The sequence below is a fragment of the Talpa occidentalis genome, unplaced genomic scaffold, assembly GCF_014898055.3.
Source record: "Talpa occidentalis isolate TD23 unplaced genomic scaffold, MPIMG_talOcc4v2.1 talOcc4.2, whole genome shotgun sequence".
Lineage (NCBI taxonomy): Eukaryota > Metazoa > Chordata > Mammalia > Eulipotyphla > Talpidae > Talpa > Talpa occidentalis.
In genome coordinates, this window is record NW_023602073.1 from 4,308,362 (window position 1) to 4,329,417 (window position 21,056).

The 21,056-nt window shown below is 46.3% G+C and overlaps 1 protein-coding gene and 1 long non-coding RNA gene across 6 annotated transcripts in view; one reads left to right on the plus strand and one right to left on the minus strand.

The window, feature by feature from the left end:
* Positions 1-21,056, minus strand: part of LOC119251652 (uncharacterized) — an 81,470-nt gene that overhangs the window by 16,073 nt on the left and 44,341 nt on the right. For 2 of the 5 annotated variants that reach the window (XR_008552985.1, XR_008552984.1), the window contains exon 4: positions 13,927-14,084. This is a non-coding gene — a long non-coding RNA (uncharacterized LOC119251652). Of the gene's footprint in view, positions 1-3,550; positions 3,645-5,270; positions 5,496-13,663; positions 14,085-21,056 lie in introns of those variants that run through there. The other 3 variants (XR_008552986.1, XR_008552983.1, XR_005126554.2) reach the window with 3 other exon arrangements.
* Positions 1,620-18,992, plus strand: CD83 (CD83 molecule). Its single transcript, XM_037520948.2, has 5 exons — positions 1,620-1,656; positions 1,744-1,859; positions 14,453-14,657; positions 16,516-16,622; positions 17,933-18,992. Exons 1-5 carry the CDS (start codon positions 1,620-1,622, stop codon positions 18,059-18,061), a joined length of 594 nt encoding a protein of 197 aa, XP_037376845.1. The 3' UTR covers positions 18,062-18,992.

Consider the following 21,056-nt stretch of genomic DNA (forward strand, 5'->3'; position numbering starts at 1 on the left):
CATTCATTTTGTGTTCCAGGAGCATGGGAAACAGACACCCCCAGACACTGCAGGTGGGCATGTAGACCGACACTGGTGGAGGTAATTGAGCAATAGTTACGACATTATAAATCCCCTTTGACCTTGCATAATTTCCTCTATGTGTTTATTCTAAGAAAATGAGCAATATTAGAACAAAGGACTATCTCCACAAAGTTTATCAGAGCAATTGCAGCATTGTTTGTTATATTAACAAAAATAAAAGAAACACTGGTTATTAACACCATAGAGGCTAGTAAACACTCGACTGAAAATGTCTCACGTTATCTAACTGGTTTTAACTTCATGGTACAACGGTGTTGTGGAATATTATACAACCACCAAAATAATGGTGTTGAAACATTTTGATGATGTGGAAACTTGCAACATAAAGTAGGTTACAAAACCATGTATAGACTAGCTCATTAAAAATACCTGTCTAGGGGGGCCACCCTGATGGCGGAGGGGGTTAAGCACAGCGCTGTGAAGCTGTCCACCGCCTCTGCAGTGAGAGTTCGATCCCCAGCAGCCAGGGAGCTACCCACATGGCACTGCAGACCTCTCCTGTCTCGCCCGCTGCTCCCCTCAGCAGTGTATTTCAGTCAGTCTGCCTGTTCTGCTCCCCACTCTGTCTCTGGTGAATCCCTTCACCCCCCACACCTCTGGCCTGTACCCCAGCTCTTGTATGCATAAATAAATAAATCTTAAAAAAAATAAAAATACTTGTCTATGAACTGAAGCATAGACACTGAACCTTTTGGATGTGATAGAGGTGGTTTCTAGTTTCTTCTAGAATTCTTCGGTCTTTATCAGAAATTCTCTGTGTGCTCAACAGACAGCTCCTCCTCAGTGGCCATCACCTGCAGAGGCTGGATGATAGGACCTGATGACCCAGGCCAAAGGCCTGGTCAAAGGGGCCAAAGGGGCTCAGTAAGGCACTTTGGAAGTGGAGAGGATTTGTGATCTTCAAATATGGGGGAACAAATAAGACACAAGTGTAAAAAATAACAACAGCACAAAACACAACAGAGCAAAAATGGGCAATTATAAACCAGAGACATCCTGCAGGGGAGCAGGAGGGAGGGGGGTCAGAGGGAGGGAGGGAGGCGCACAGGGCACTGGGGTGATGGTGCACGGGGGTGCACTGGGGAAGGAAACTCCCTGGGGCTCCCCCTGAGGGGTGGGGGAGCAAATATTGCTTAAAGAACAATCTGGGGAACAAACAGGGAGGCCGGGCTGCCCCGCGGGGTACGGACAGGCTGGGCGCCTGGAAAGCTGCTCAGCTCGCTGACCCCGTCTCGTCTCTCCCCAGCAGCCTGTCGAGGGTCAGCGGCTGAAGTCGGGGTCCGCGCGCCCTGCGGCGCCCCAGGCGCAGGGCGGGGCGCGGGTGGGGGCGCCTGCCAGGTGTCGGCGGCAAAGACACCGACTTAGGGCGCCCAGGGCGACATCCGGGGGCGGGGACGGGGGCGCCCCGCTGGGCGGGCTGGGGCGGGCCCGCCCCGGGCTCTCGCCGCCCCTTGGGGGTTCCCCTGCGCCGGGGAAGTCCGGGTGCCGCGGGCTTAAGAGCGCGGCGCCCGCCCGCGCGCCCCACAGCCGCCAGCATGCCGCGAGGTCTCCAGCTCCTGCTCCTGAGCTGCGGTAGGCGCCCCCCATGCCTGTCGTCCCCCACCTCCCAGAGACACCCCCTTCGCTGGCCGCTCACGCCCCTCTCTCCCCTTCTTGCAGCCTGCAGCCTGGCCCGCGCGGCGCGGGAGGTGAAGGTGGCCTGTTCCCAGGACGCGGAGCTGCCCTGCCCGGCCCCCCGGGACCCGCACGTGGCCTACAATGTCACCTGGGTCAAGGTGAGAGCCGCCGAGACGTGGCTCCTGCGCGGGGTGGGGGCGCGGGCGTCTCCGGGGTGCCCTGCACACCCCGACTCCGGGGCTCCCCACGCGGCTCTCCATGCGCCCCGGATCCTGCGGGGCCCAGGCCCCGGGCACGCTTAGCTTGTGTTCCGCTTCCAACCGCTGCTCGCACCTGGAGGTGGCCCCAGGGGGAGCGAAACAAGATGCTTGGGAAGGGCCGAGAACCTCTACCTGGACGGCTGCTGCACCTGCAGCCCACCTGCCAGGGGCCAGGGGAAAGCCCTGAGGGCAGATTGGGACACGGGGCAGGAGGAGCGCTCTGGGCTCTCTGGTGTGTTGTGCTTTGATGCCCTTAAATTGTAGGGAGGGGAGTGGGGAGTGGACGGTTTGAGAGGAAAGGCTAAGATGTGGTTCAGGCTTGTTTCACAGATAATTACCTGTCGGTCATCCCCTTTCTGGGGTATCCTTGACCTCCCCCTCACCCCTGTTGCTCCCCTCTCTGCAGTTGTGAGGGGTCCAGCAAAGGGGAGGTCCTCACCCACAAGTCTCGCTGCCCCTTCTGCAGGAGGACAGTCTCACTGAGGCTTTTGAAAGCTTTGGTCTCCACTGGAAGATGATCATCCTCCAAGATTGTGCTCTGCGGGCCTTGCAAAGCCCAGCAGCGGCTGCTGGCTGCCGCTGGCCCCTTGCGCCCCTCCTACTTTGAGGTGATGGTCACAATAGCACCTCCAGCTCAAGCTCAATGCATAGGACATCCCAGACTTGCTAGGGGTCACACTGAATCGTGGTGGGCTTACCTTGGAGAAAATCTCGTGTGTGTTAGTAGTTTATCACCACTGCTGGGCTTTCTCCTGCGCACAGGCAGCATACCGTAGGACAGTCCCCACGTGTGTGTGCGTGTGTGTATGTGTGTGTGTCCTCTCCTGACCACTCTGTCCTTTCTGTCTGTTCATGGCAAAGGTTCTCTGTAAATGCAGAGAGTTGTGATGGAGGGTCTGGGGCTGCTGCCTCGGGGCACTGTGTTGTGTGTGAAAGTAGGTTTGTTGTTATTCCTGCTTCATCCCCACCTTATGCACAGTGGGGATAGAGAACACAGTAATCCCACAGATGTTCCTACAGTAAAAACAATTGTATCTTAACAAAAAATATTGCAAAAACAATCTGATTTGTGTGCTTACTATATGCCAAGATCTGAGTTAAATATTTACCTACATTTTCTGTTTCATTCCCTCCCATGGACTTGAGGGACCAGTGCAATCACTGCTCCTACTTTACAGATGAGGAAACTGAGTCCTAGGGCCTGCAGAAGCTGGCGTGCTCTTGTTCCACAGCTGCCTCAATGGCCGAGTTGGGATTTGAACCAAGCGGTCTCATTCCACAGTCTGAGTTCTTAGAGGGCTATGTTGATATTCCTGTTTTCCACCTGAGATACTTCAGGTAAAGAAAATAAAAATGATGCTGGGTAAGCCAGGCAGAAGGGGTGAACATGAAGGCCTTATCCCTTCCGCAGAGTACATAAAAAAATGAAAACAATATTAATATCCCCAGGGGAGTAATTAAAAAGTACTCTTGAAGCAAGTAGATGAAATTTCAGACTGGGAGGTTCAAACCGTTGTCAAGTTAAATCTTCTTGCACAAGGTCATTTAGAATGATCCAGTAAGCCATGGCAATTAACCGTTGGCTTCTTCTTGGATGTCAACTGATGATGTAACTCTATAAAGTAGACGCTTGTTTATTGGACATGGTTCTTGTATAATTTGCCCTGAAGGTCTCTCAAAACTCTGTTAAAACAACAAAAGGACATCAGTCTGTAGCATTCTCTCTCTCTCTTTTATTGGTTCATGGACTAGGGTCATTGAAAAATCATACCGTAGTTATTTTTTTAAGAAGTTAACTGTGATTGAGGAGTGGTGGAGGGGAGAGCTTTGCTATGCTGGCACACTCTTCAGTTCCCTTGAAACAGGTAGAGGTATATTGTTCCTACAAGTGTTTTTAACAGGTCTCAGCATATTCTGTAGCTATTCATTTTGTTTCAGTCCAGTAATTACACTTTGGTATTGATTGTGCTTGTACAACAAAAATGGATAGCGTGTTCTGAAATCAGGCCAGTGGTAAAAAACCGAAATATTTCATTTTTCCAGAAGATTGAGCATCTTGTTGTGCCCCTGATCTTCTTTTTTGGTAAAATGGTTTAGTGAAGTGGAGAAGTAGCTATAAAGTGAGGAATTGGAACCTGGTGGTTGTGGCCAGTCTAGCTTACGTTGCCTTGCTTCGTCATCGCGAGTGTGGTTTGCACCGTCACGGGCTGTGTGCTGGATATTTTGGAAGCAGAGTCACGTGGAGCGTGGGTTGTCACTGTCTTCCAGATTGAATCCGCTTCTTGCATATCACAGTTTCATCGTAATGATTTGCTATGAAAAAGTCCACTTTCCTTTCAGTTCTGCAGCACGACAGAGCATCCTACCACTGTCCACTCGGCACTACTTGTGATTTCAAAAAGGGCCTATGTAAACCATGTGTTTCTTATCATGCACGCTTTACCAAAACCCTCAAAGCAGTCAGCGTCCAATTAGTGCATGTATCAAGAGGGTGAATTGGGAAGGAACTGTATGTATTTCACTCTGTTTCAAAAGTGCAGTGAGAAGGGGCCTGCTGGAACTTAACATAGACATGCACAGGGGTGAAAGGTAGACCCAGAGTGGGCAAAGATACCCCAGCTCTGTTAAGCCAACTCTGCTTTCCTGTGCACCAAGTCCCGCTGAGATTCAGCATGCGTCCTCCTTGTGACTCCTCCCATACTAGACTTTTTGAGGCAGAGTGGGTGATCGAGAATAGCATAGCTATTAGGATAGCAGTTACACTGAACTTTTAAAGTTGGGAGTAGATTGTGACTTGGGAGGTATTTGTAAAATACCTGTTTTGAGGTTATTTTGCGTATTTGCAAAGTATGCAACTACACTGGTACAGCACCTTTCCCCCCTTTGGTTGTGACCTTGGGTTGAATCCCAGCGTCAGAGGACATAGCTCAGTCCCACGTTGTTGTGAGTAAGAACATTCATGAAAGCGCTACGCCTGTGCTTCTTGCTGTGCACCCCCAGGTTACACGCCCTGTAATGAAGCTGCCCTGTGTTTGGTGGAGGGGATGGCACTGAATGGAGCGTTGAGCATGGTTGACGCTCACCATCAACACTAATGAGTGAGTGGTGATAAAGGAGCTGTAGTACCAGCGTGTGCCATGCAGGCAGCCAGACAACCTATGCATAATGAAAGAGGATATGAAGTGTCACCCCTGGGTAACACTGCGGGGGTGAGGACAGAGATGTGTCACAGGACAAGGGCCATTTCAGATGCTTTCCAAAGGAAGGCGGAAAGGGGAAATGAGACTGGTTTCAGAGAAGAGAGCAGATGTGAAGTTTATAGTATTTACAAGAGTCCCCGCTATGGCAGATCACAGCTCTCACGTGGATTTAAAGCAACTGTAGGAGATCAGGCTACTTCAAAAGTCCATGGACAGTGACCATGAGGATCTGGCTTGTCTTTGATTTGTTAGGAAGCTGTCTTCCGTATCACTAATCTCTTCATCTGCCACCTCTACCGTCTTGTGTGGCAATGAGCCACAAAGCCAGGGGTCACTAAAGAGAGCAGAACACATTCCAAGGAGTTAGAGTTGAATGGTCTGGCAGATGCAATCTGGATGGACCCATGGGTGAGTCACTGTTGTCACTCACTACACTTGCTTATTCTAGAATGCCATCTGTTATAAGAAATTTAAGAACACATTTTTTAAGAGAAAAAGGAAACATTTCCACATTAAATGTAGAAGCAATGAAACATTAAAATGTGAGAACAGTGTATATATTAGCATCAGAGAACAACCATACTGTCCCATTGGCATCTATATTACTTGACCTGGTTGAATCAACCATAGGCTGATGCTGAGCATCCGTGGGTTTTATGGGCTCAACCATAGGTCCAACAATGAAAGATATGAGGTTGTATTTCAGCTGTTGCTCATGTTCAGTTTCATATTTAGTGACGATTTCTAAGTTCCAAATATGTGCCAAGTCTCTGGGCCTGGCATTAACCATCCCAAGTTTAACCCAAAATATTTGCCAGATGATTATCTGAGTAAGGGCCTGGACACAGAAATCCAATCCATAGCATTTTGGGGAAACAGTGTGGTAACTAGTGCCTTAAAAGGAAGAGTTAAACAGCAGAGGATTGAGAGATAGTGTCAGAAGGCAGGCTGCAAACAGATAGTGAAGAACCTTGAATGCCAGGCCATAATGACTTGAACCTTATACTTTTGGCAGGCAGGAGCCATTGAAAGTTAGTAAGCAAAGAGAATGACATAATGAAAAATGTCTAAAGAAAAGCATGTTCTTGTGGTGAAGGGCGGAACATGATTCATCCTCAAAGATGAGTCTTGCTTTTATTCCAAGATGAAGGTATTATTCCTTCACTGTCATGAAACGCCCATCAGTTAACTCAAGTAAGATGAACACATTCATGGAACTTACTTGTTTTTCCCTCTTGGTCACCAGTGTGCCCATGTGGTTTTATGTAGGTGTGGATAAGGCACAATGTGGCTGCCTCAGAGGTGGCTGTGGAAAAGTTATGTGGTTTACCAGAATAGTGGATCACTGAGATTTTTGGACAATGATGAGTGGGAGTAAAGTTGCTGAAGTCTTTCAGCTTGCAAGAGGGGAGGCAGGAAGAAGGCAACTGAAGTTAGAAAAAAAAAAGAACCCCAGGGCCTCCCCTGGTGGTGCAGCGGTTGAGCGCTGGGCTGCGAAGCTGCCCACAACCTCTGCAGCACCGGTTCGATCCCCGGCAGCCGGCGAGGATCCCACATGGCGCGCAGACCTCTCCTGCCGCGCCCGCTGCTCCCCTCAGCAGTGTATTTCGTCAGTCTGCCTGTTCTGTTCCCTGCTCTGGCTCTGGTGAATTCTCTCACCCTACCATGCTTCTGACTGTACCCAGTGCTTGTATAAATAAATAAATAAATCTTTAAAAAAAAAAAAAAAGAAGAAAAAGAAAAAAAATACCCAAAACCACCAGATACTTGTTTTCCATGAGTAAAGGGGGGAACCTGGGTCACATGAGGCCTGTGTTGTCTGACTTCTGTACTTGGTTATGTCACTCCATAAAGAGGAAGTTACAAGAAGGTTTCAGTGATGTAAGGGAAAGTTTTATGTAGGGCAGAACTAAAAAGGGATTCATGACCTAAAAAAGAATTCCTCCATCCAAAACTGTTTCCCTAATTCCTTCTTGGCTGTCCCTGTGATAACCCCACATTTCCATTTGCAGTCCTTGAGCTACATTACTACCTAAGATTCCTTTACACTCATAAGCCTGGTTTTGATTTTTGTTTTAATTTAAAATTTAAAATTCCTGTGTGTCATGGAAAACTGGTACAGATGTCAGAGCCCAAGCTTCATTAATATCACTTAATTTTTTTTAAGATTGATTTATTTATACAAGAACTGGGGTGCAGGTCAGAGATGTGGGAGGGTGAGAGAATTCACCAGAGAGAGCGGGGAGCAGAACAGGCAGAAGGACCAAAGACACTGCTGAGGGGAGCAGCGGGAGAGCAGGAGAGGTCTCCCGTGCCATGTGGGTTTCTTCCTGGCCGGCAGGGAATTGAACCTGAGCTGCAGAGGCTGCCGACAGTTTCACAGCGCACGCTCAACCTGATGCGCCACCGGGGAGGCCCAATATCACTTAATGTTTTCATGGCACCCCACGTAGTCTACTGTGTGTTCTTGTTCTGATTCTCCAAGAAAGGATAGACCCAAGAGTTGCTGATAGTTATGTAGGATCATCTGTCCGGATGGGGAAAATCTATGGGAGATGAAGGATGCTAGTTGCCATAAACAATTCATAACCGTCTTGGACTGGAATCCCAAGGTTGGTTCTGGAGAACAAAGGTTCAGAATCAAATCAGACTCTGGAGTCTCATTCTCTGCAGGGCCGGAGGCCGATAAGCCTGAAGGACAAAGCAGGACTGACCAGAGGTTGGAGCCACGCAGAGGGAGACCTCTCTGTGCACATTTATTTAGGTGGTCGTGCAAAGGATTCTTTAAGCTTTGAGTGATTGTAAGTCCAGTTAAAATAGATTAAAAGTAAAGGGAATATATTGATGTTTATAAGTGAAATAGAAAAAAACAACTTTAAAATTCAGTTTTTGGGTCACATTTCATTTATGGCCAGTGTTGTGGGCTGAATTATATCCCCCCAAAAGATGTCTCAGTTTTAATCCCTGATACCTGTGAACGTGACAGCTGGAAATAGGGTCTTTGCAAATGTAATGAAGGTGAGGTAAGGTCATACTAGATTTGAGTGGACCCTCATCCAATAATTGCTGTCCTTGTAAAGAGTAATGGCGTGGACACTGGAAACCTTGTTTTGAAGATAAATGCAAGTAATAACATGTTGAGGGCCCTCTGGGTGATTGACATTAAAAAGAGAAAACAGAGGCAAGCTCAGACACACACGAAGAATAGCATGGAAGATGCTGAAGGTGGAGCAGAGATCGGAGTGATGCGTCTAGAAGCCAGGGTCTGCTAAGGCTTGCCAGTAACACTGGAAGGTAGGAGTGGGGCATGAAACAGATTCTCCCCTTACCCCTGCCCCAGAGCTTTCAGAGAGATCATGACCCTACCTACCCCATGGCTTGGGATTTCTGGCCTCCAGAACTATGAGGGAGTAAATTTCTATTGCTTTGAGCCACTCAGTTTATGGTGCGTTGTAATGGCAGGCCTGGGAATGAACACTGCTCCATTTAGACTTTCACAAATCTCCCAGAACTTGTAGTTTGCTCTCTCTCAATTCTTTCTTCTTTCATGCTGGTTTTATTCTCAACCTCCACCTGGCTGTGAGATAGTAACTAACAACTGCACTCTTGTTTACTCGCCCCTGAATCCAGTGCAAAGGAAAATAATATATTTTAACAGATATGCCACTAATATTTCATTTGGCACATGGGGTTATTTTAACAGATATGCGATATGCATTTAAGTGGCTTTGATTGGTCATGCGCCCATCAGAGGCAGTCTCTCCGGTCACAGATATCAGGTCTGCATTAAGTGTGCCTCCTTGTGGGCCTCCCCTGGTGGCGCAGGAGGTTGAGCCAGTGCTACGAAGCTGTCCACAGCCTCTGCAGCGCCGGTTCAACCCTGGCCACCCGGCAAGGGTCCCACATGGCACGACAGACCTCTCCTGTCGTGCCCGCTGCTCCCCTCAGCAGTGTACTTCGTCAGTCTGCCTGTTCTGTTCCCAGCTCTGTCTCTGGTGAGTCCTCTCACTCTCCTGCACATCTGGCCTGTACCCTTGTTCTTGTATAAATAAATACATAAATAAATAAATATTTTAAAAAAAATAGTAAGTGTGCCTCCTCAAGAAGCTGATGTGCTGTCCTTGAAGGCCCAGTACTCAGAGCTCACAGGGCTGTCTGTGTTCCTTACAGGTTGGAAGGACCCCTCAGTTGTTCATTGAAGGGTGATTGTCCCAGACAATCAATGGTCTAACATTGCCTCCAAATCGCAGGTCCAAAGGGCTTTTTAAAAATCACGTAGTTATGATAGTGCTTTAGAACATTTAGAGTGTTGTGGATGTTTTGGAGGGGGGTAAATATATTTCTTTCTAGAGTGGAGATTGGAACTTTTAGAACAATTGTGCCAGAGAGAAATTACCAGCAGTGAGGAATGACTGGATGGATGGAGCTGGAAACTATCAGATATAACAGTAACTTCTTTCTGTGACCATCTTAACCAATTTTTGAGCACTTTATGTGTTTCTTATTAATTCTTAAAATAACCCATGTGCCAAGTAATCTAGTTACAGATGAGGAAATAGGACTCAGAGGAAATTACTTACTGAAGATGACCCAGGTACTGGTGGAGGAACTGGAACTTGCACTTTTCAGGTCTTCTGATACCAAAATCAGTGCTTGGGTGACTTACTCAGTGTTTCTAAAATTCGTTCACTCATTCAGCAAATACTTTTTGGATAAATTTGATGTACAGGGAATTATTTAGAATTCTGAATGAAATCTGGGCTATGAAAATAAAAGCAGGTTGTAATATTTTCAGGTTTCCCTGTGATGGATACTATGATGTACTCTCCAGCTACATCATCATCCTAGGTGTCTTCACACCAACTTTGAGAGAGAAAATCATCCTAAGATCAGCAAACAAATCCTGAGAACTGTTTGGTCTCTTGACCAGGAGCAGAACTATGCTGGGGAGGCCTAGGGTTTAGTTTCAGGTCTGCCCATCTCCAAAGTCTGTGCTCTTAATTATGCTGCCTCTGCCATGCTCGTAACTCTGTTAGCAGCCATAAATCCACTCCTATCTGCTAGACCCAGTAAATTTCAAAATGGAAAATCATTTTTCTAATAAAACTATACTGAGAAAAACGATGTTAATGTTCATACATTCTACCCTCATTATGACATCAACCTCTGAGCTGAACTATTCTGCAAGTTATAAAGAGCTGTTTTTATGATGAATGGGGGTTATATTGGCACTTTAATTGAGTTAGAAACCAAGGTACATGAATGTTAGTGCACGAAAAATGCAATAAAAAAAGCTGTTCGATGTGATTGGAATATATCAGATCAATTTAACACCACCTTTAAATACTCGAAAGTCCATACATTTAAATATGTTTTATCAAATTGCTGGGTGAAGTATTTATATGCATATATAAGTACACACATTTTGTCTTTCTAACCAATCTTTTCCTTTTCTTTTAGTTTGTTTCTTATCACATTTTTAACATTTCTCATGTATGATAAATTTAGATTTTAAGTATGTGATCAAAATTCTTGGCTATAGCAATGGAACAGTTCTCTTATTTTCAGATATGGCAATTTAGGATATATTAGGATAAATATCTATATTTAGCATATATTAGCATAAAATTATATAAACTTAAAAGAATCACTTTCCACAAGAAGGGTTTTGATGGAAATATTGGTTCAATTTCAGCCTGACTTATTTGATTTCATTAATTCTAGTTCAAATTTGTTCATCTTAAAAAGAAAATTTAATTCACATGTCTTTAGAATTAGTACTTGCATTTGCTTGATTTTATACTCAGCAAATTAAAGAGAGTTTATTTTAATTTAAGGCTTTTGGTTTCCTTAAGGTCAAATCACCATTTTAGAGAGAGAATATGGTATTTAAGTTATTTAGTCACTGGAGATATTGAGACAAGTCAAGACTGTAAGTTCCCTGAAAATAAGATGTCCTATATTTTGTCCTATATTTTCTAAATCAATGAAAAGATAGAATTATCAGCGTAAGAGTTACCGTGTGGACTTTTAAACATAATTGGAATGAGTGTTTTGAGGAATTAATTCACCCAGATCGTGTTGTGGTTTAGCATATTACAATCCTAGCATTGTCCAGTGTGCATTAAAGAGTTCCTGTCAATTATGCTTGGCTGTGAGTGAATCTGAGGGTTCCTTTGTTATAAATTACTATTTCCTAAAATGCTTTTGCAGAGAGGCCATGGAACACTTTTAGATTTGGAATGTTTGAAGAGCCAGTCTTGCCAGTGGTTGATTTTGAGCCAGGCCAAATGTTTGTAAGTGCTTGTAAAACAAAGTCAAGCTGGGGATGCCCATTTGCTGTTACTCCATTTTCCTCCCGCTGAAATTCTCCTTCGGTTACTGCTTCTGCCACCGCTAACTCACCTGATGGCACAGTGTGATAGCTGCCTGGCCGAGCTGAAGAGAACGACTTGAACTTCTGCAGAAAGAGTCTCTTGGTGCTGCTAGTGCCCTACTTGCGTTTGGAGCATGCAACAGTGACATAAAAACCACGACTATTTTTGCAGCTGTAGGCAACTCACGGATTCCCAGAGAGAGTCACGTGGAAAGATAGGTCTTAAAAAGGCAAAAGGAAGGGGAAAAGGCATTGCATGTACCTAGTGCTTGAAGCTAGAGCAGGTTATGAAATATTTCCAGGTGTGTTGCGTGGCTCCTTTGGCGGTAGCTCATTTTCAGGCAGAGACAGTGGCTCATCACTTCGGCAGGAGTTCCCAGGTGAATCCACCGGTTCTTTCATTTCTGTGTGTCTTTCGGAAAGACTTAAGATGGGGCCATCGGAAGATGATCCTGTGAGAGCTGGGACATTTTGCCACGATCCCACTGGTGGTTGTGCCTTTCAGTCAATCAAAATCCTGCAGGTTGCGCTGGGCTTGCTCTCTGCCTTTCCCCTACTTCTTTCTGCCCCTTCCGTGATCTCTTCCTGCGTTTGTTTTGTCATCTGAAAATAAGTCCATGGAGGTTTTGCCAGAGGCTCATGGCAATCTTACCATCCAATGAATTGCTTTTTGTTGTTACTACTGATTTGTCGAAAACAGATTCTTTCTGCAAATAGGCAGGAGGCCCCTGCCAGCCAGTGCTGATCTCTGGCACATTCTCGCTGCAGCGGTTCCCAGCATCTGGCACGGTAATGGGGTTATGTTTATGTAAATAAGCGTAATAGTTTATATTTTCACCAGCTCCCCATAGGGGTTCCAGTTTTGACTGACTTTCTGAGCTGGGCGAGGAGTCACTGCATGGGAGAGGAAGCCCCCAAAGAGGAAATCAGAGACCCAGCATCTTTAAATGGTTGCTGCAGCCCAGTTTGCATCTTTTGGGATGCAAGGATTTCTAGCAAAACAGAGTTCCAGTGAAATCTGTTAGAAAGAAATCTGAGTTATAACCATTTGGAGGGTGGTTTACAAAGAAGAGCAGGATGAGACATCACTGTGGAGACTGCAGAGTGGAGTCCGAGTTCATTCATTCAAACAGGTCTTTGAGGAGGGTGGACTCTTGGTACAGGTTGGTCCTGGTCCATTGGCCGGAGGAAGCACCTCCGCCAGCACAGGAGGGGAGGGCCCCCAGTACCTCATGAGTATGCAGTTTGTGCTTTACTCAATCTTGAGAAGGGAATAATTTCCTGAAGGGGAACGTTCTAGAATCGGTTGCATGCTTTAGTTTCCATGCCTTCCTTTTTCGCTTTATTTTTTGAACACCTAAAGAGCCTCAGTCTCTGGATCCTTGATTATTTAGGAAGGAAACTATCAACACAAGAACTGTCAAGACGTGGGATTTATGTTCATAGACTCAGACTGAGAAAAAACAGTAGTCTGTGCCCCATGCTTGGGTTTCTTGCAAGAGGCATAAATCTGCCACCAGATGTCTCTGTAGCCCACTCCACGGGAATGCTAACAAGAACCCAAGCTGTGGCCGCTGAAACCTGAGCTTTCTTTTGACCTGGTGGTGCATTCCCTAACTTAATAAATTAAGTAGAAACCACTGAGGGTGTGTGTGTGTGTGTGTGAGTGTGTGTGTGTGTGTGTGTGTGTGTTTCCTGAGTTGGCTCTGCCTTGTAGGGCGTTCCCTTACTTCAAGGGTTATTTATTTTGCTGGACTGATTTCCTTTTGTAGAATAGGAGGGGAGTTACGGGGTGCTTCCAGAACAGGAGAGTAAGCCTTGGCAGGTGCAGGCAAGGACAGTGGCAGGGAAGGTGTCTTTCCTTATGGAGGGGCTTTGGTGAAGTTGCAGTGCTAGGGACAGGTAAGGATGCCATCAACTCCAGGACACCCAGCTGGTACCCACCTCCCCCCAGTAAAGGGCAGACCCGGACGCTGCCCATGAGCACTGAACACAGTGACTTGTCTTACTGTTTCTGTACGTCCCCGTTCCCAGCTTTAAAACATTTCAGTGGAAGATCAATAGGCAAGTTAATCAGGCAAGTTAAAAAATACATCCAGGAAAGAGAAAATTGATGGTGGGTGTGGTTTATGCCTAATCTTTGAAGTAGAACATTTACTCGTGAAGATGGTTGAAGGAAAGAAATGCAGCAGGATAAGTGGATGGATTAAATTTGGCATCTATATTCACCCCCAGAAAGGCTGGTCTGTGTTGAGTGTGCACTTGGAGGCTGTAACGGTGTGCCCGTGCTCCCTACACACGATGAGTGTGACTGACTAGTGACCCAGCACAGGAAGCATTGAGGGAGTAAGAAGGGGCCCTCCCTCGATGCATGGACCATCACACAGACCTGCGGCCTTGAGGAGCGCTTCACAGGAGGCGCGGCTCATCTGTATCTCCAAGTGTTGTTTGTTGAGTTGTCTGGCGATGACTGCACAGATTTAGGAACATTTCCAAGGAAAAGCCCGGGGTACAAAAGTAAGAACCAGTCCGTGGGCGAGTTGTTGTCTGAAGGAAACAAGAGAATATTTATTATAGAACAACCAGCAACATACCGATCCAGAATGATCCATACCCTTCACTACCTCATCATTGCCAGCACATCATTATGGGGGGAAGCGTCGGAGTACGCAGAGACAGAAGCATATAATGCAGTCCTGATCTTATTCCAAAAAAGATAGGCCTGAAGGAATGTTCGCAGGTTCTGTCTTCCTCTCTCAAAGGTGACACATGCGTGCAATATCTTGGTTTAACAAATGCGTTGAGGAATGGAGTTTACTCTAACAAGAGGTGAAGTCTTGGCACAGAGGTCAGAGCTTGCAGCCTCTGTCAGTGACTGTCATTACTGATGCTACTTTATTCTTTTTTAACAACAGACGAGGGGCTGTGGAGAGACGCTGGTGGCAGCCCAGGAAGACCCTCACCCCTCTCAGAAGGGCTCTACAGAGGCCCCCAGTGGGGACCTGTATTCCCTGAAGATCCGAAACACTAGCTGCTGCCATTCGGGGGAATACAGGTGCACGCTGCAGGGCCCGACAGGGCAGAGCCTCCACGAAGGCACTGTGATCTTGAAGGTGACAGGTGAGGTGGTCTATGGCATTTGTTTCCTCCTTGCATTGTCTATGGGTCCGCAAATCCAGCCTTTAGATCAGAGTCTAACTTGGAAGCTTTGGATGAAATCTGTGGCTAAAAGTCAAATTCTATTGCAAAATATCACAATTTTTTTTCTTTCTCTCCTACCTTCCTTCCCCCACCTTGTTCTTTTTTAAATAAGGCCAGATCTACCCCCCAGCCTGACCAGGGGCTAGCCAAACAATGAGTCTGGCTGTTGTTCATTCATATAAGCATCCCTTGGAGCAGATAGCAAGTCTCCAAGTCTAATTTTTGCAAGACAGAGAAACCGTGTAGTCTCAAATGCATCAGATAACTGTTCCAGCCATTAGATAAGCTGTTCAGGTCTTGGGGGCTCTCTGTCTTGGCCCCCATCGGCGTTAGGGAAGTAGGGAGCAGCTCCATGTTTCCACCTTGGTAACACGAGAACAGCAGTCCCCTCCCAGTTTCGCAGCAGGTGAATTTCCTACACCCCCACTTAGGCTGAGAGAAGGGATACTGCAGCAGGAAACTTCACTCCGTGCAGTGACACCAGGAGTGGAGTATCAAGACCAGGATCTTCCCCTTGATTTATTCCCCCAAACCCTTTTTTTGGGGGGGGGTAGCTTAAGATATGCTTTGCCTTTGACTTCTGCCCAGCTGTGAGGAGTGAGTGAGAAGTGAAAGGATAGACATGCTGCTGCCACTGCGTCCCCTGGCCTGCACACTAGCTACTTCCGCCTTGTCCCTGGTGTCTGGATTCTGAGTCAAGATGATATTCTCCTACTCATGAGAGCACAGTGGCTGTTTAGGGCGGGGTTGGATTTGGCTCACACACCCCTCGCCTCCTCCGGCTCTGGTTCTCGGTGCTGTGTTGTCTGTCCTCGTAGCCCTGCCACACCTGACGTGACGCTTTCCCTGTTTTGTTCTCTGGTGTTCCCTGGCTCTGCACGCCCTCCATGGCTGTCTTTCACCTGAATAAGAAATGAGAGCAGCCTTGCAGGAGAGGCCTAGCCTGTGGGGAGTGGAGAGGAAATGAACAGAGAAGAGCTGATTCCCTCTCCTTCCCTGACGGTTAAGTGGATGGACTCACGTAGGGCTGGTTCAGATAGAAGCTCTGCTGCTTGTTAGCGTGTGACATTTGCCAAATCGCTGATCAATGCCAAGCCTCAGTTCTCTCATCTCAGAAATGGGCTAATGGCTTCACGACAGGGTCGTCGTGGGCTGCGCTGCGGAGCACCGTACCCGCGTAGACTGAGCCTGGACACTGGTTCTCAACTCTGCTTTTCTTGAGTCCCAGATCCCTGTGCAAATCCATCCCTAGAGCTTGACACAACATTTTGACTGTAGTTTCAGGGGATCAACAGTTCTCACGAGGCGCCTCTGTAGCCCCTGGGGAGGGAGCCCCTCAATCATCTGCACTCCCACCTGCTCCTTCTGGGCCTTCAAGCAGAGAACAGCCTTGCCACCCCAGGCGGCAGGCTGACTGCTGAGGGGAGGGACTGATGGCCTCCCTCCTCCTGAGCACATCTCACCTGAGGACAAAGTGAAAGGCAGGAAAGACCCAGCATCTGAAATGGAGGCAGGTGGGCTGAGAGCGAGTCTGGACCAGCCTCTGGGCTCAGCCACCTGCCTTAGTCTGAGCCTCCAGCCCGTCTGCAAAATGGGGATGTCAGGCTTGCCTCTGATGACTCAGCACACAGTTGCACGCGTCGCTGCTGTCACCACACAGATGGGAGACTAGGTGTGAGACAAGTAGGACTCCAGAGGCAGGAACAGAGCATCGTAGCTTCTTATGGTGGAATGCCACTGTGAAATGGCTTCATATTTTCCTTATTTGTTTTTAAAGGATGCCCGAAGGAAGACAACGGAGACAGTTTTAGTAAACACACGGCTGACATCATGCTGCTGTTGGTGCTGGTCGTTTTCTACATAACGCTCATCGTTTTCACTTTTGTAAGTATGTTTTTAAAATGTCTCTTATTATTATGCAAAGGTCACCCGGGGTACCAGTCTGAACATGTTTAGTGGATGGTGTGAGTCATTTCATAATGGTAAGGGGAACACTGAACGCTGGATTTGGGGAGCACCCCCAGCCCCTGAGACTGGGAGAATCAGGGTCACAGCCTGTGTTTTCTCCAGTGGCTGCACAGAGCTGAGAAGAGAAAATGAAGGAAAATAGGGGAGGGAGTTTAGAGGCCAAGGGCCATGTAAAAACACCAGAGGGCCTTGTAGTTTCAGGAGAACGAAGTGCAACAATGACCGACTGTCCCCATTTCGGCAAGAGCGTCTTCACCCCGTGGGCCAACGAGCAAGACCCACCACCCCACTGCCCTGGCAGTCACCTTCCTCTGAACTGAGCTCTTTTCTCTTAAGGATTTTCTCCTTCTGGTTTTGACGCTTTCTCATACTGCTTAACAATTCGCCCCAAGTGTTTGGACCAGTTTGCACTCCCACCAGCGATGTAGGAGAGTTTCTTTTTCTCCACATCCTCGCCAAGAAGCCAGAGCAGTGGGGTTCACAGGGGTTGTCCTGGGGTATGGGATGACTAGCTGGGGCTTGCGTGTCCTTGAATGCCCTTGAGCTACTAGTTGAAGGCTCCAGCTTAACCTCCCTGAGCCTTTCTGCACGATGCTCGCTGGGGTTGACCAAGGTCAAGGGGAACCCCCTAAGAAGTGATGTCCCTTCTATCTCAATGTCATCAGGAACACCGGCTACTTAGGGGCCAGGAGCTCTCCCAGGGCTCGATCGAGTCACCTGCAGGCTCCGTATGTTCACTTACTTGATTCTCTGGCTAAGCACTCATGTCCCTGTTTGCTTTTTCATAGACTGCAGCCTATATTCCTTCATGCTAGGCATGATAGGGGATAGAAAAAGGTTTAAGACCGAGTACCTACTCCTAAGAAACTTAAAGTCTGATCATTAGAGGTATTTGCACAGAAGATAATGAGAATTACTGGGTAATACATTTAAAAAACAAGTGACCGTAGCTTCTTGTTGACAAATGCCCATTTCTAGGGGCACTGATTTTCGTAGTAGGGCCTTGAAATGACCCCAGTCTGGTATCAGTGAATCTCCTGGTTGAAGTTATGACATACTAGTGAAATAATACAAGGACCAATAGAGTGCGTGAGGTAGCCAATGTACCGAAAACTTCCAGAATGAGCTGTACAACCAACCCGTAGTGAATGGAGCTTAATTCAAGGTATCCACTGATCCATTTTTTCCCCCATTATTCAACTGCCAATTTTTATTTTATTTTTCAGAAGTTTGCAAGATATCAGATTATTTTTCCAGATTTTTCTAAACCCGGCATGAAACAAGCTTTTTTTGAATCCACCTTCCCCCAAAAGCCTTTGGAACTGGTGATTCTTCACAAGACAGATCTGGTATGAGCAGGATTTCTGCAGGATTTCTAAACTCAAAGGTTCAGTGCTGTGCCTGTTTGTCACACTGGACCTGAGAAGAATGAACCCACATTGAAGATGGCATACTTCCTGTGAAGTCCTTCACCAACTGGAATGTTCACTTTTTGTGGCTAGGGCTTTGAAAACTGTTATAGAACCAAATAACATGGAGCCACCTGTGGGCTGCTCTGCAGGGCTGCTTCTACCTGCTCAGAGTGTTATTCAGCCATCTGGTCAACCTCTTGGAAGCATTTTCAGTCATATAAAAGCTAAAGTGAGATGCACTTGGAACAGGGTCTTGGGAAATATGAATGCCTAGAGCTGGCCTTGGGACAGAGTCTTGAAGATAGCTGTTCTCTTTCACATATGGAAAACATTTCTTTGACTGTGCAATGTTTTCTTGTACTAGCCCAGATGTTTTAAGTCTGGAAGAAATTGACAGGCCAAGCTGTGAGACAGTGGGAAATATTTAGCAAATAATTTCCTGGTGTGAAGGCCGTGTTATTACTAAGAAGTGCTATGTGTACAAAGAAATAACAGGTCGGTGAACTGTTCCCCAACAGGGCCTTTTCATCTGGGAAAGACATCCATAAAAAAGAAATAAAGAAGAATGCCACATTTATTTTTACATCTACATAGACTGTCAAAGAAGGATTTGTGTGTTTTCTCCTTTTGAAATCTGTATCTGCAGTAGGGGTATTTTCTAACTGACAAGCAAGCTGACTATGGAGAGAAGAGAGAGTGACAGCAGGAGAAAGAGCTGGCATGACCCAATGAAGTGCCGGGCCAGTCATGCAATCTGAGTTTCAGTTCCAGCAGTTCCACTACCTGGCTGTGTGATTTAGAGCAAGATCCTTATGGTTTCTACATTCTGAGTTGTAAACTGAAAGGTTGTTGTGTGAATTGGTTGAAATAATGTATGTGCAATGCTTTGAAAAAGTATAAAGCACTATACAAATTTGAAACTCACTTGAGTCATTATCTTTATTTTCTTTTTTTTAAAGATTTACTTATTTATTTATACAAGCACTGGGTACCGTCAGAAGCGCAGGAGGGTGAGAGAATTCACCAGAGCCAGAGCGGGGAACAGAATAGGCAGACTGACGAAGTACACTGCTGAGGAGAGCAGCGGGCTGCAGGAGAGGTCTGCGCGCCACATGGGACTTGCTGGTGGCCGGGGATTGAACCGGTGCTGCAGAGGCTGCGGGCAGCTTCGCAGCCCAGCGCTCAACCGCTGCGCCACCAGGGGAGGCCCATTATCTTTATTTTTATTGGCTACCCTGCCTCATGTTTTATTTGGCTATCTGGTCAACCTACTGGGAATTTTTTCAGCAATATGAAAGCTATGTTGAGACACCACTGGAAAAGGAGTTCTGAGCGTGAGAGAATGCTTGTCATTTTTCATGTTTTCCGTTGTTCCAACCAAAGAAAGCTACAAAGAAAACTTTCTCGTAGTTTTCTATTTGAATTCCTTCAGGGAAATAAGGCAGCCAGTACCATGGTCTGCTCTTGAATTGCCAGCCAATGGTAACTCCAGATAGGGAAACACAAGAGCCACTGAGCTTTGGGGAAAAGGGAGTTTACAAGATGTTGCATTGATGTCTTGGCAATTGTTGGGTTTTTCTTATCAAACTTGGCCCTTCCCCTACATGTTTTCCAAAGAGATTTTATCCCTTTAGCATGTATTGTTCACTAGAGATTAAAAGGAATGCCAAGTTGATTGTTTCTGCGTCTTTATCATAGCTTTCATGATAAAGCTTTATCATAGCTTTCATATTAAATGTATGCCTATAAATAGGAACTGTTTTTCTTTTCATACTTAAAACTACTCATAACACATTGGCAAAAAGGATAGGATATTTATAAACTGGTTTGAGAACCGGAAACCTAGTAGAGATGAAAGATGGAGTCCTTTCTTTAAGAGAGCGGACCTATGTGAAATAGCACCCTTCCCTTCCCAAGATTCTCCTGAGTTCGTTCTAGAGTTGTATTGGCACCGGGGTACTTGATCGGCTGGACCACATGCACAGGCACAGGGGAAGGGGAGAAAGAAGGAGGTCGTCTACTTCAGAGGAATGGACCTGGATTCATGGGGTTTTACTCAAGATTCTCAAATAATTCCATTAACTGCCAAATGATAAGATGATAAGAGCAAGCTAATAACTGTGGTAATCACACATAAGTGTGTGTGTTGAATCTACTTAGGAAGATGGCTACTTAGGAAAACATAAACAGAAATGTACATAAGATAAATGTACAAATATAGATGTTATAGATTCCCTTTCAATGGAATGAAATGAAGTATTCTCCAATAGTTTACTAAGAGTGCTGGGGAGACCATTTGGCATGGTAATTAAGAGCTCAGGCAGTCCTAACCGAGCCAGGTTGGAAACCCAGCTTTCCTTGGAAGTTTTGCCTCTAAGGGGGCACAGGGACTTCCCTCTGTAAGCGTTAGCTGGCAGGTCTTTAGGATAGGACTAAGAATTCTATCTGCCTAATAGGTCTGTTATGAGGATTAAATGAGATAATACATCTAAGAGCTTATCTCAGGTCTGACCAATAGTAAGCCCTGCACTAACATCAAAGTAGACAGAAGAAAAAGGCAGCAGAGAAAATAACAGCAACCCTGAACCTTTTGTTAAAAGGGATGGAGTAGTTTTGTTAAAAGGAGTGGATTTGACTTGGTAGGAGAGTCATGTTGCTTTCATGAGATTAATATATGATGAAGCTAAGTCCTTCGTGGTCATTAGATGAGTGAAGGGGGTGCCCTGCATCAGTTTTGACAGATTTAACCAAAACACATGATGAAAATTTGAGATGAGGTAAGCTTAACACTGCACACGTAGTCTTTGGTAATAAGAAAAGGGTGTGTGTGTGTGTGTGTGTGTGTGTGTGTGTGTGTGTGTAAGAGAGAGAGAGAGAGAGACAGAGAGAGAGAGAAGGGTGGTTGAGATGGACTCAAGGATGAGGAGATAACTATTTA

Excerpts from the sequence above, each read along its gene's own strand:
- CD83 (XM_037520948.2), top strand. The coding sequence starts at position 1,620 with ATGCCGCGAGGTCTCCAGCTCCTGCTCCTGAGCTGCG. Across the intron at positions 14,658-16,515 it reads TGTGATCTTGAAGGTGACAG|GATGCCCGAAGGAAGACAAC; the intron begins GTGAGGTGGTCT and ends TTGTTTTTAAAG. Across the intron at positions 16,623-17,932 it reads CGCTCATCGTTTTCACTTTT|AAGTTTGCAAGATATCAGAT; the intron begins GTAAGTATGTTT and ends TTTATTTTTCAG.